Source organism: Genypterus blacodes, unplaced genomic scaffold (assembly GCF_046128005.1).
Source record: "Genypterus blacodes isolate CSIRO-AG114 ecotype Tasmania unplaced genomic scaffold, CSIRO-AGI_Gbla_v1 ptg000007l_1, whole genome shotgun sequence".
Taxonomy (NCBI): Eukaryota; Metazoa; Chordata; class Actinopteri; order Ophidiiformes; family Ophidiidae; genus Genypterus; species Genypterus blacodes.
Genome location: NW_027466821.1, coordinates 3,553,238 through 3,567,644, shown reverse-complemented (window position 1 = coordinate 3,567,644; position 14,407 = coordinate 3,553,238). Strand labels below are relative to the sequence as shown.

Genomic DNA, 14,407 nt, shown 5'->3' with positions numbered 1-14,407 from the left:
CAGAAGCCTATTGGCCGGTCAGTTGTTATGGCAACTGGAGCCAGTCCTCCCCTCAGGTGACATGAGGTACAAAGATGAAGTAAAGAGCGGTAATGTGTCAAATTGTGATAGGTGTGGGATTTGCCAAGGCACTCCAAACACACTGTGAAATCTCTAATTCCTCCGTTACTGACAACCATTACGTACTTTTCATGTGGAATTATCTGATTCTTGTGAAAATGAATTCCTCCATTTGCAGTCTGGTCTAGAATCACACCTGAAATTAAGATCTGAACTTGAATTCAATGTGAATCAGTTATGATTATAGTCAAACTTTTCTTCCTAAAACATACAAATTCATTTTATATACAAAATTAAATGCGTTTTTATGCTTTCGGTACTTTAAGAATACCACTTAAAATCTTTACTCTGACCCGAATCACAACGATTCCTGATAAAACCTTGTGTGCTTTAGTTCATACTCAAAACGCTCCTTTAAATACATTTTGAACAGAAACAATAGATAATAAACAATTATCAAAGTTCTTCACTTTAAAACTGCCTGAATTTTAATTTTGCTTGAATCATCGGTAACAAAAACACCTCAGCTGACCTTGAACAGCATTCTTCTGTATGTACTGTAATGTCCCTGCACATTGTAAAGACACGTCAGGCTTCTATCAGAATGACCGTGTACCCTCCCTGTTCTATCACTGCCAAGCCAACTAAATTATTCACAATCATGACAGCTACAGTTGGCATCCTTAAGAAGCTATGGTAACGCAGTACCACAGGAGGAAGTACCGTGACTGGTCCAACTCCGCCATCTAGTGGTCATATTGTAGGATGCATCGTGTATGACGTAAAATGGCTATTGTTTTTAATTTGGGTGCATGTAAATGACAAATAAGATAAATAAAAATAAGTGCAACAATAAATAATTGTTTCATGTACATTTTGATTTATGAATTGTAACAATAAGTCAATAGGTAAATAAAGCAATCATTGTTAACCCCACTCCAAAGAAATATCATGACATTTACATATACATAAACATGTACTTGCACATATATTTTTATATAATATAACATTTAGTAATACAATAATGATAAACAAATACTTACGTTATAACACATTATAATTAGGTTTCGGTTTATTGTTAAATACAGGTGAGTGATTGGCTAACTTGATCGAGAGGTGGGTCTTTCCTGATCAGTATTAGGCCCTCAGAAATACAGCAAATCAAACGTATGTATGCACTTGTCATGCATGCAAACCACTCATTCTGTTAGAATCTCTAATAATCTGTTTGGAGACATTGAAATAAAATATTTATAGCACGTCAGTATGCAATCAACCATCTGATTGTGTGTTGTGCATCCGCAGCCACCTCAGTCATCACACATCAGGCTTTCCTTCCGCCCAAGTGTTCTCCAATCTACTCTGAATGTTCTGCGTGTTTGCGTTAAATGAGTGTTGTTGTGCAACCCTCTAGGAAACGCTGGTGTGGGGTGAAGAGGGTTTTAATGGATTTCTAAATGATCATCAATCATGGACCAGGAGACCACTGTGGCCTGTGTGTGTGCAATGAACTAAGTGTGTATGTGTGTTTGGTGTGATTGCAGTGTCAAAAAATCTCCATGTTTCCAGCGGTAGATGATGAATCATTAATATCGATTGCAGATATGTTCTTTTAAATAATTAATTCAAAAACATTGGAACCATTTGTCATTAATGTTGCTGCTGCACCTTCTTCTTCTGATGAGTTCTCACAGCATTATGATTTTTTTAAGAATATTTATTTTTTTAAACCCAGACATGATTAGACTAAGGACTATGATTACAAAAACAGATGTGGGATATAAAAAATACTCAGTTTAGGTTCATAAAAACGGGTTTGTTCCATGTGTATTATCATAATACATTTCAGCATATTTCCCATCCTCACAGTCAAACAACAGCCTTTTAGAATTTAGAGCCATGTCAGATTTGCCTCTACATGTCCACAAGATGCCCTCTCTCTCTCTCTCTCTCTCTCTCTCTCTCTCTCTCTCTCTCTCTCTCTCTCTCTCTCTCTCTCTCTCTCTCTCTCTCTCAGACTTATTTGCCTAGACAAATGTAAATGCAGAGTACACTTGCACTATAAAGCACAGGCAGAGGCACACGGACAAACGGACACTGTCTCTCTCCAGCTTTGTTGCCTCATGTGTTTGCAGCTAAAGGACTCATGGATATGTGCTTCCTTTCCACGGGAGCACCTGAGACAAGGTACTTATGACTCTTACTGGCTGTATTTAGCTTTCAAATATAGAGATCAACATGGAATAGAGATGCTGGTGACATTTAAAAGTCTCATACAGGCTTATTGGGTGACGTATCTTTGGTGACAACAGGGCAGCTGCAGGACAACCAGGTCAAAGTTCTTGTGAGGATAAGACTGAACCGCATGGGCCTCATTGGTAGTCTGACAGCAAACGAAGAAAGGACCGGTGATCCCTGAGCTTACATCCTCGTAATCTATGGTCTCATCTGGATGGTCAGGAGTCAGCTGACTCCAGTTTCTCTTTCTTTGTTTTCTTGATCCCTCTGCTGTTCTATCCTACTTCTGCTTTGTTCCGTTTGATCAAGCACGTCCTCACAATGCAGTGTGTCCATAGTTCAGCGAGAAGAGGATAGTCAAAGGAAGACCACTCCATAACTGGGAACACTTCTGACAACACCAACATGCAAAGGTCAGTGCTGAAGTGGGTCTGAAATGTAATTTTAGGTTTTGTGGAAAGGGTTTTGTTGGCATGGATACTGCTTGTACAGTACCCAGACTTGAGTTCATCCTCGACTCAGGTTGTATTAGCTATTTTGCAGCTCAGGTAGCTATGGTTACTATGAAGAGGTAGTAGATGAATGCACCTTTGAATTGATTTATCTCCCTGTCCAGCATGTTGTTTTGTTTTATGAGGCTATTACATCCTATTGGGTTGTAAAGGTGACGGCTGATCCATGATTGTGGCTTGGAACTAGTCCAGCTCCCACTCTGCCCTCCTTATTTGCTCTCTTCAGGCTTTTATCTCTTCTCAAACATGAAAACAATCTGGTTCAAAAGGCCCTCAGATGATCAAACAGGGATAAATCCTTTCAGTAACGTTGGCAGAAGTGTGGACAAATTGGAATTAAATAGTGCAACTTTCCATAGCAGGAAGCTTGAAACATTTGCCCCAATGATGTTTGTACATGATTAATATTAATTAACATCACACAAAATATGGAGTAACATCTAATTATTATTATTATTATAATTATTATTATTATTATTATAATTATTACTATTATTAGTTATAATAATAATAATAATAATAATAATAATAATGTTGCTGTTGTTGATTGGATTGCACTTCAAATAAATAAATAAGAGTCAGTGAGTTATACAATAGGCGTATCATTTTTGAATATTGACTATTTGATTATTTTTTCGTTTTAAAATACAGCAGTACATAGTGTGAACCACAAGGCGGCGATAAGGAGCAATCTCCGCGTTTCCGCTCACGTTGCGGGGTCCGTGAAGCATCCCCGTCACTGTGCTCGGTCCCTTTAAGAAACCTTCACGGACACTGACGAAATTTCCTCGGTCCCCCCTGCTCGTTTTTCTCCTTCCAGCCAAATCAACAAGAGACCCAGATACAGGCTGGGGGGATCCGCTTAAAGCTCCCGGGCCACACACGCTTCTCCCCCGGGCAGGAGGGGGACACAACGCAACTGGTATTCTATAGTTTCCCGTTGAACCGAACGACATTTGTATTCCGTGTCGGAGCCGGGCGGGTGTTATGATGGAGACACTAAGTGGGCAGCTTTCGCCCTGAGACGCTGGCGTTCATTTGGACGTCCGGAGCAGCAGCAGGTGTACTGAAGGATACAGAGGACTAAAGCCAATCTCAGTGTTCATGAAACTTTGCTACGATTTACGTGCTGGGTAAGAATACGTGTTTGTTTCATATCGTTATTTAAACGTCTTACGCTTAGAAAAACCTGTTGTTTATTTGCTACAGCCCGTGTATGTGTTTGTGTATGTATGTGTCTTTAGAATCACTCCAAATGCGTAATATTACCTTGTAGCTGCGTTTGTATGTTTTGTGTGTAATAACGATACTAAAAGCAAACCTGTGGGGGTTTATTTAAACTGTTATCTCGAGGCCTGAAACTTCAAACGCCGTGTTTTGTCATTACGTCATGTCGCCGTGGAGGAAAACAAGCTTCAAATTGAGTGTAACGGAGACATTTGTAATCATTTTAGGCCTAAACCTCGGGATGGGTGAACAGCTGAGAGTCGCTGCTCCTGATTGGATGCTGTCAATTACAGTTTAGAGAACATTTCAAAGATGGTCACCTCTGATTGGCTGAGGGATACGTCACGAACTTTCACTTTGACACAGATACGTGTTACGAATAACGACAAATTTCCGCGCCGTGCTATCGATTTTAACAATAGCAACAACAACACATTTTGTTTAAATGTGCAAATGGCTAAAACAACAGAAATCCAGCTCCTCAGAATTAAGAGTAGGCAAAGAGACAATAAGTAAATCAATAAAAATAAATCCAATCTAACTACATTTGACTCCCATTTCATGGAGGAAGTCAATTGATGAAGTGCCAGTTACATCTTTGTGTGGCAACAAGTCTTCCAACAAAGTTTATCGTTGCTTTTAAAGGATGACACACATTTAGTTTATGACATAACAAAAATAACCTAATTGCAGGTATATAATAATGACATTTCTACTTTGGATACTGTACATACATCTACATTGTTTGTACTGTATTAGACTGCAGTATTACCCTTTCAACACACCTATGTGCTTGTTCTTTTGTTTGATTTAACAGCTCACACAAATGCACCGCAACTTCAAATCAAGCCAACAAGGTCGCACATTTGGTGCCCTTTTAAAGCGCTTCCTGTTTACATAGTTAATATAACGGCAGAAGTGGAGTGCCTCTGATTGTTACAAGATCACAAATGGTGTAGCTCTTGAAGACACTAACCTTCACTGTCTAATCTTGTTCCGGGGAAAACAAATTGGAAAAACATGGCAAAGTGTTGTAGTAAAGTAAATGGAAAATGCTGCCTGTCTATTAGAGTTACTGTGACCTGTTGTATGGAGCTTTGTCCTCTGTCCTCTTGGTTCTTACAGTAATGGCCAGAGGGTTGCATTAGTGGGCAGTCTGGAAGCGTTAGCATTCATCATGTCCCCACTCCTGATTATCCTTTTCTCCGATTTCTTACTCTCGACTCGTGACTTGTATGCTCTTTAAACCTAAAAGAACATTTCTTCTTCTCTTTTTCTGCCTCCAACTACAGCATGTGACAAATATAGCCCTAATTAAAGCTCATCATATCCATACTGTCCTCCTTTCCTCCCACTCCATCCCTGAGCTGACGGCGAGCAGAGAAAACATGGTTTAATGAAAGCATTTACTATAACAGTAGACTGAAATCGTGACTGTTGGGTAATAAGTTGCTTGCTTGCTTGTATTGCGTGTCACTCTTGACAATTGAACAGAAGGTAGCACACATACAGGTGTTTTAGTTGTTAGTTTAGCAGTTGAAGTGTACACAACTCAGATGTCAGTGTTAGAATGAATGGAACAGGAAGCCATGTCTTGTTTTAAGGATGAAGACAAGATATTTAATTGCGTACCCTTCAAACCTCACGTACTGTAGATTAATCTTGCAAAACTCAACTACTGTCTAGAATGCAAGAAAGTAACCAGGACACACTCCCACATGTTTTCTTACTGTCCTCGTTGTCCACTTCTGAGACAAAGTCAGAATGGAACTTGAAACTTGATTGTTCTCCCCACAGATAAAGCCCCTTGGTTCTCCCTGGTGGAGGTGTTTTTTTTTTTTGGGGGGGGGGCTGCATTCTTGAGTCACATTTTCTATCAAGTATCTTATCTCAGGTCTTCAATCATGGCCAGCACACTCACACAGGAAAATCCCCATGTGTTTTCTGTGTAGTTTTCTAAGGACTGTATATATCTGCGGGTTTGTTTGGTGTAGGAGGGTAGAGGGCATTGAGCTGCTGTTCTTTTGTTACTGTTTATATATCCTTTTGTCTGCATCATACACTACTATCCATTTTATGGGCAGGTGGTTCTTTTTTCAAATTCCTTTTTCCACGTGTGTTTCATTGTACAGTCATCCTGACATTGTGATTGAAACAGAGAAGGAAGACAGATAGTTGCCCATACTAGTTTGAAAATATACAGCAGCAGCTGGCAGCCTGCTTTGTTTTAGTACTGGCAGTAATAATTCACTGAGGCATTTAGGCAGGTTTTGTTCTTGGGCGACCATCTGTCACTCCATAATATATGCAGGTGCAGTAGACTGTACTGGTCAACATTTGCTAATGAAATCTCTCAGGGTGGTGTTGATGTCCATGTCTGGGTTTACATTGGCAGTTTTTGCGTAAAACACACGTACGTTGACAGAAGTCTAGTGCGGATGGGCAGTGTTTCTGTTTGGCTGCATGTAAACCCCTATTTTGCACAATCTGTTTCCATTATTGTTTGGCAAATTAATGTTCAATGATTTGTAAGAAAAACGCTGCACTAAAGCAAAACAAAAGTGGAAATATTTGTTTGCAATATTTGAGTTTTTGCACAAATGCACAAAACAGAAGTCACAAAGCAACCTGACCTCTGTCTCGACCTTTCTGCCTGACTTTCCTGCACAGTCCGCGGTCCATAGCGCCACGGGCATCTGATCTCACTATGGATCTCGCCATGGATCATGTCGACATCACCCTACATTGTTTTACACAGCAGATACAAATGGGAGCGCCTGAAAAGCTAACCAGGTCTTCCCCAGCCCCCAAAGCACAAACGCAACACGGTGGCATTTGCATGAAACAAGAACAAAGCTTTGACGTCAACGTTCTAACACTGTGAAAGTAAAATAATAAAAAAACTGGCTCGTCTAATGTCCCAGAAATTTCACTCTCACTAAAAATGTTCTAGTTGTGCGCAAGCCCCAGCATGTACAGTATGTGGCAGTTGAGTACTTCCATTGGAAATAGCCTGGGTCATAAAGAAACGCACAGAGGAATGCAATCAAATTACCCATCCTGCTCCACCTGTAAGTGTCTGAACTGCATTTCATCTACTGACACATATAGGCGTGTTGGGATTAAGGGTCAAATGGTTAACCGCTCCCTCAGACAAGCACAAGGCCGACAGCGATTGGCTGTTGCAATAAGTGTGACGACCCCCGTGACCAAGAGTAACCTCCATGTTACTACAGGTCATTAGCTGAAGATTACACACACACACGCACATAAGACTCTCACATATGTTGCATAGGCCTGTGCAGCTGATACACAAAGGGCTTAAATAGGTGCACACACTTCACTACTGTATGCAGCAGTACACAAGCACAGGAGCTTGTGTGCGTTGTTTAGATGGTGTTTACCTGCATGTAAACAGCCCTCGCACGCTCATTCTCGCCGTTTGTTTTGTGAATGTGTCGCCCCTTGACAGTGCAGGTCTCTTTACATATTTGTAGCAAAACAAATGAATCATGAGGGTTGTGTGTGTGTGTGTGAATGTGTGTGTGTGTGTGTGTGTGTGTGTGTGTGTGTGTGTGTGTTATTCCCTGCAGCAACATTTGCACAGTGATCAGACCTTGAGCCAAAGCATCTACCTCCTCCTTCTCCTGTCCTCTTTTCATCCTTCCATTGTTGTGGGTTGAAATATCTGCAGAACAATGAGAGGAGCATGTAGAAGAGAGGAATACATTTAAAATATGTGACAGGAAAGTGCAGAATGGCAAAAGAGAGCGGTGTGTAGGGATAAATTCATTAAGATTTTATTAAAGAAGCTACAAGTCCAAATGGAGAACATGACTAAGAATAATGTGCATCCATAATGTGAGGCCTTTATGAGTCACTCTAGTTTGAGCTCTGCAGCTTGCAATGCCTTTGTCGAGCTAAATTCAAAGCCGCGTGTGTGTGAGAATCCCATTGAACGGTGTGAGAACAGTTTCATTGGTGACAGAGGTGTTGACGAGAGGAGGGAAACGCTCATTAACCTGCCCCTCACCGTGTTTCCACTCTCCGCTCGGCAAGGAAAGGTCAACCCAGCAGTCGCCTCTGTAATTTCCACTTGTATTTAGCCGTGTGGGTGTGCTGGCTACGGGTGCGAATGAGCGAATAAGCGGCGCGCCTTCAAATTCACGCTCAAATGCTTTTTCTCACTTTATCGTCCCTCTGTCGGCGCCTCTATTTTTACAAAGACATCAAGGAACTTTTCATTACATCATGAATAAATGAAGGGTTGATCACAGGGCTGCTCTGTAGTTGTTTTAGGGATAGAAAACATAACGCAACCCACACAACACCTGGCCACAGCTGTGAGCTTTGCTGTTTCAAAAAGTATAACAAACATCTGCAGGTCCAACAGGCTCTTTTGTCTGAGCTCTCACTCTCACTCTCACAGAGCTGCAGTTTGGACTCTCCTCGACGACAAAGCACAGCAGTCCATAATGCAACAACTGCATGAAAGGATGATTAATTGTAGTGACGATTCTTTGACGTAACGCGTTTGTCTTCATCTGGGCTGACTTCTCGTTAAATGAAGAAATAGTATTCAAAGGGAATGTCACTCGTCTCAGAGAGAGAGAGAGAGAGAGAGAGAGAGAGAGAGAGAGAGAGAGAGAGAGAGAGAGAGAGAGAGAGAGAGAGAGAGAGAGAGAGAGAGAGAGAGAGAGAGAGAGAGAGAGAGAGAGAGAGAGAGAGAGAGAGAGAGAGAGAGAGAGAGAGAGAGAGAGAGAGAGAGAGACGGGTGCAGTGAGGATAACACCGCGGCCTCAGCCGGTGTTATTGAAGTATTGCCAGTAGCACTTTTAACACCTGTTGTGCTTTAGAGCTTGGCCCTGCTTGGATACTTATGGTGACGTATCGCTCAGTCACGCTGTGGACGGCTTATATTGGCTTACTTAGATGCGCCTTAACGAGGTCATAAATCCTTTCTGTGTTTTGTTTCTCGCAGTGGGGATTAATTTTACAGCGCCGCCAGGCTGCTGAGCGCTGAGAGGAAACGCTGCAGCGGTTCGACTCCTATGACACAAGCTCACGGTGACTCAAACGGTCACCGGTCCTCCGTCATCGTTACCCGTCGTCCCGCCATGCTAGAGCGCAACAAATAAGTCCACACACTAAGTCACAATCCCCCCCCCCCCCCAGAACAACTGCCACCGCCATAGCTGTGGAAATGAAATCGATAAATGAGGTCAGCGGCTCTGCTGCTGTCAACCCCCGGCGACGGGGGTGAAAGTAGGCGGTCTGCATGGCTCTAACAGGGTTACTGGTTTCATCTCCTGTGTAGAGCTATGCAACAAAGTTATAGGTCGCATTGCATGAAGAATGACGACCACAGTGTGTGTGTGTGTGTTGTATCATATTCCACCATGGGGAGGAATTGTGGAGGAGGAGGCCAAGAAATTGTAATCATGGCAAGCTTCCTATTGTGTATGTTAATTATTGTGTACAATGAGCTTATTCACTCTCCAAATAAAGCATTTATATCAAAGTTAAGAATTTAAAGGAACCTTCTTCATGGCCATTTTACACGCAGGCGTGCCTCTGACCTCTGTCCCCTGTGACCTTTGTGTCCCCTGCAGGGTTGCCGTCCGCCATGTTAAGGTAAAGCCCAGGTGCGGGGTGTTGACCATGCTAAAGCGCCTGGACAAGATCCGCTTTCGAGGCCCCAGGACAAGAGACGAGTTCCCTGATCTGGCCGACTCGCCGCCCGCCTCCGACAACGAATGTAGCGACGACATGCAGCTGAAGCCCAAATCAGCCCTGAGAGAGACGGAGGATCTCCTGCGTGACCCTGTGAGTGCTCATAGGACGCGTGTGTGTGTGTGTGTGTGTGTGTGTGTGTGTGTGTGTGTGTGTGTGTGTGTGTGTGTGTGTGTGTGTGTGTGTGTGTGTGTGTGTGTGTGTGTGTGTGTGTGTGTGTGTGTGTGTGTGTGTGTGTGTGTGTGTGTGTGTGTGAGCCTTGTGACTCCTAGAAATGTTTGTTAAAATGATTTTATTCCTCATTTGTCCGTTTCTTACCGTGCATAATTTAAAAAATCTCTGCCTCCATCTATCCATCTCAGTATCGCTGATCTTTGGTACACAAACAGTTGGCTGGCTGTGACAGATGCAGATGGCGGCTCTGTGTTATTGCACTCATGAATAATTCCCTTTGAACAGGAGGCTGTGACCTCTGCACAGCTCCACCATCACTTGCAGAAGAACACAAAACGCTGCTGTTTCACCTTTGTGATGTCGCCTCAGCACCACCGCCGAGCCTAATGAACAAACAGGGCTGAAAGATGGCACCTATTTGTTCACTGAGCCAGGTTGTCGCCGGACGCAGGAAGTGCCGCCGATCTGAACGGAAAGGGAGGATGAAGGGAGGAAGGGGTCCGCGATACACAAATGGGGAGAGCTGATAGAGATAATGAAGTTGAAAAGCTGCACGTGGGATAGAAATGGCAGAGGGCAGACGAGAGGTAGTGAAGGCAGCGGCGAGATGATACACGAGCGGACGGGGAGGGGAGCAGCGAGAGGAAGGAAAGAAATGATTAAAGTGGGGGCACGAGAAGGGGAAGATTGAATTCCGAGATCGACAGAGAGGGAGAGATGGACAGGATGTGGGAGAAAGGGCTGGGCTACAGGACGAAGCCTCTCTGCAAACACACTCACACAGGCGGATATACACATCAGGTTGAGTTCGCGTTTTATCACCGAGACGCTCTCATGCAATTCTGAGTGAGTGAGCGAGCGAGTGAGTGAGCGAGCGAGTGAGTGAGTGAGTGAGTTCCATCCTCACCAGTCTCTCTCCTTATCATGCACATGCTTTTATCATCTTGGATACCCAGATGAAAAGGACATTACTCATCTGTCTGAGTAGACTGAAGTATCTCTGTCAGTCCATCAGATTGTCCACTGTCATCTTTTATAATTGTGTGTGTGCCTGTGAGATGTGTTTGTGCATTCATGCCCTCGTGTTTGTCTGAACGCCAGAGTGACTGAGTTGGTATAAATCTTAAATGCTGGTATGTGTGCTGGTGTTGGCATGCATGTCTGCCATCCCGGTGGGAAGGCATCGCCCACATCAACAGCACCGATGACTCACGCTCAAAAGACCCAAAATAGACCGAGCGAGATGTCCTTCCTGCTGGCACACACACACACACACACACACACACACACACACACACACACACACACACACACACACACACACACACAGGCATGATCTTGCCCCCTACTCTAACATGAGTCTCTCTCTTCCCTCCAACATTATATCACATAACATGCGTCTGGGGGAGAAGGACACTGTGTCCACCCTCTGGTGACAACATTCCTTTCTTTTTGTTTGGACAGAGTAGCCTGTGCCATCCATACTAAGTAGGCGTGAGGTGGGCGTACAGATGGTGCGTTGTCACTGCGTGTGCAGGACTCCTGTGACCTCGCTGGCCTCTGTCCTTATCGCTCCTGCTAGATCTGGTTGCTCCCTTGTGCCGGTAACGATTGCTGCATCTTTGAAGATAACTGCATCATCTCCCATAGAAGCGATGCTTACATCATCAAACATGTAAACAACTTATATCTGCATTATGCAAGCTCCAATTCTGGAGGACTCATTTCTGAATCAATTAATTTTATTTTGAGTAAATTAATGCAAAATCTGCCAGTTGTCACATCACACAGCTCAGTTTTGGTTGAGCTTTGTATTTGGATTAGATTCTTGATTTCATCTTCAAAGCGTCTCCTGAGTCATCAGTGGTGTCAGATTCTTGCCTGGCAAGCATTTCAACTAAAGTCTCTGTATCTTATCACGCATTGATATTTGTGTTGTGGAGAAAAACAAAAAAGCTTTTCAAATGACAAAAGGTCCAGCATTGTAATCAATCGCCCTGATTACAATTCTGTTGTAGGAATGTCATGGTTACCAAATCGGAGTTTTTCAGACAAAGTAATTTGTGATTTGATCTTACAACCTTTTCTCATTTATTTTTTGTGTTTTTTACAAAGTGGGTGCTCCAATCTGACTAAACTCTACTCCCGGGCTGGTCCGCTTCATGTTCTTTGTCACTGGCAGGATTTGTGTCCTTTTCAAAAGACACGTGAAGGGTTAAATGGTTAACTGGGAGGAGCAGGCTTGGTTTCTCTGACAGGAAAGTGAAAGCAAAAGCAGAGTGAAGGAACTTGTCGTTACATTAGTGTCCGGACTAAACTCAAATGCTTCTACAGAGAGAAAGAACACTGAACATGTGAGTTTATATTAAAAACACTCATACTGTCAGTCTGTCCAAGTCATCTGTCCAACTCTTGTCCTGCTAAATCACACAGAGTTAATTCACTGACTTGTAGCTGTACTTCTTCACTCTGTGTTTAGAGGAATGGCTTCATCTGGCACTCGTCATAATGAAGAGCAGCTGATGTGCTGCGTCTGTCTGGACATCTTCACAGAGCTTTGTGTCAATTCAGTGAGGACACACGTTTTGCAAATCCTGCATTAACAGGTACTGGGATAGCTACGGCGTGACAAGTGTCCGTTGTGTAAGATGATCTTGTCTCGCAGGCCAGATGTCATATTGGAGATGGCTGCCGAGTTCACAAAGCGGCTTCCAAAAGGCGCAAACCAACAACCTGCCAAACTGGGGGAGGTCTCCTGTGATGTCTGTGCCGGACAGCAGAAAAAGGCAGTGAAGTCTTGTCTCATGTGTCTCACCTCTTACTGCCGCGCTCATCTGGAGCTTCATGAGAGAGTTCCTGGCTTTAAGAAGCACAAGCTGATCGATCCGGTTCACAACATGGAAGACAGGCTGTGTAAGAAGCACAGGAGGCCCCTGGAGCTGTTCTGTAGGACAGACAAGGCCATTGTATGTCTGTCCTGTACTGAGGAAGACCATAAAAGCCATAACATTGTGCCTGTAGAGGAAGAGTAAAAGCCATAACATTGTGCCTGTAGAGGAAGAGTGCCAAAGGAAGAAGTTTCTAATGAAGAATGAAGGTGTCAAATTAGAGATGATGATAAAGGAGCATGAGCAGAAGGTTCGAGAAATGAAACAGTCAGTAGATACCTTCAACCAAAAGGTCAAACAATATATAGCTGAAAGTGCCGAGGTCTCAATTGAAATAGAGTTCTCAATGCAGGAAAGCAAGGCAGTGTTCATCAAACTCATTGAGGACAAGCGGTGCGCGATGAAGAGAGAAGCTGAAGGTTTCATGACACAGCAGGAGCACCATTGCTGACCTACAGAAGCAGCCAACAGAGCTGGAGCTGCTATTGCAACAAGGAGGACCAGATCTTCCTCCTCCTCCTCCTCCAGAACCTCCCACCTGTCTCCACATGACCAGCATTGTGTCTCGCAGCAGTGTGGACACGATGCAGAGGTTTGTGGCAGGTTAAGACGAGACGAGACGAGAGGAGAGAAGGAAAAGCCTCTGGACCTTGACACTCCAAACTTCTTCTACCTGAGGATGGGATGGAAGTGTAAGACGAGGATACGTCGGCCTCAATCTCCCTGATAGGCCAGAGAGACTTTCCGCATGTGTCTCTGTTTATTTGTTTTTAATACTTTTACGTTGGCGGGTGTTTATTCATGAGCAATGTTTTATTTGTGTCAGGGTTGGAGCCTGTTACATAAGGCATATAAACATATAAAACAAGTATATGGACCGACAAATGGATTATAACAAAGCATTTTAGGGCGCCTGGTGTTGTCATTATCAAATCTAATAAAAATAAAATGATCGTATATGTCTGTTAATTATTTGTGGTTGTTTCCCTGTTTTGAAATTCAACATTCAAATGAATAATCGTTCTGTACTCTTAAATCTTCCGTAACGCTTCAATCACCGACGGGTCAGGATGAGAAGTAAACAAGCTATTAATATCTCCACAGCACCACATAGGAATAACTGTTACAGGGCGATTAAAATTTTCCGTCTTCATGGAAAAACAGCAATAAATCAGATTGTGTGGGGCGTGTAAGTCAGGGACAAGGCCAGAGTGTGAATCCTTTGCTCAGATCAGTCACGCTCATGAGGGATTGAAAGGGGAACACGCAGTAATTGATCAGCCATAATCGCGAGTGACATCAGGCCTCGACCTACTTTGACCAGGAGAGTCTGATGAGAGGATCACTGTCCCCCCCGGCAACGCTTTCAAATGCCACAACATGGACATATTTACGTCCTCAAGCTGTTTGTCTCTGCACCAAAACATTGCTACTTGACTTTTGAGGAGGCGAAGCAAAGAGCACTGCAGCTGTCTTCTCCCTCCTCTCCTCCTCCTTCATTTGCTCTCCGTCTCTCCTCCGGCCTCTGTTCCATTCCCACACCCTCTTATCTGCCGTTATCCGTTGCTCTCTCCC

The 14,407-nt window shown here is 43.5% G+C and overlaps 1 protein-coding gene across 4 annotated transcripts in view; it reads left to right on the top strand.

Annotated features, from left to right (window-relative positions):
- Positions 1-2,572: 2,572 nt before the first annotated feature.
- Positions 2,573-14,407, top strand: part of gramd4a (GRAM domain containing 4a) — a 34,355-nt gene continuing 22,520 nt past the window's right edge. For 2 of the 4 annotated variants that reach the window (XM_076152068.1, XM_076152052.1), the window contains exons 1-2: positions 3,540-3,943; positions 9,650-9,863. In XM_076152068.1, the coding sequence (XP_076008183.1) occupies positions 3,915-3,943; positions 9,650-9,863 (243 nt within the window). In that variant the 5' untranslated portion in view covers positions 3,540-3,914. Of the gene's footprint in view, positions 2,712-3,539; positions 3,944-9,649; positions 9,864-11,997; positions 12,299-14,407 lie in introns of those variants that run through there. The other 2 variants (XM_076152059.1, XM_076152091.1) reach the window with 2 other exon arrangements.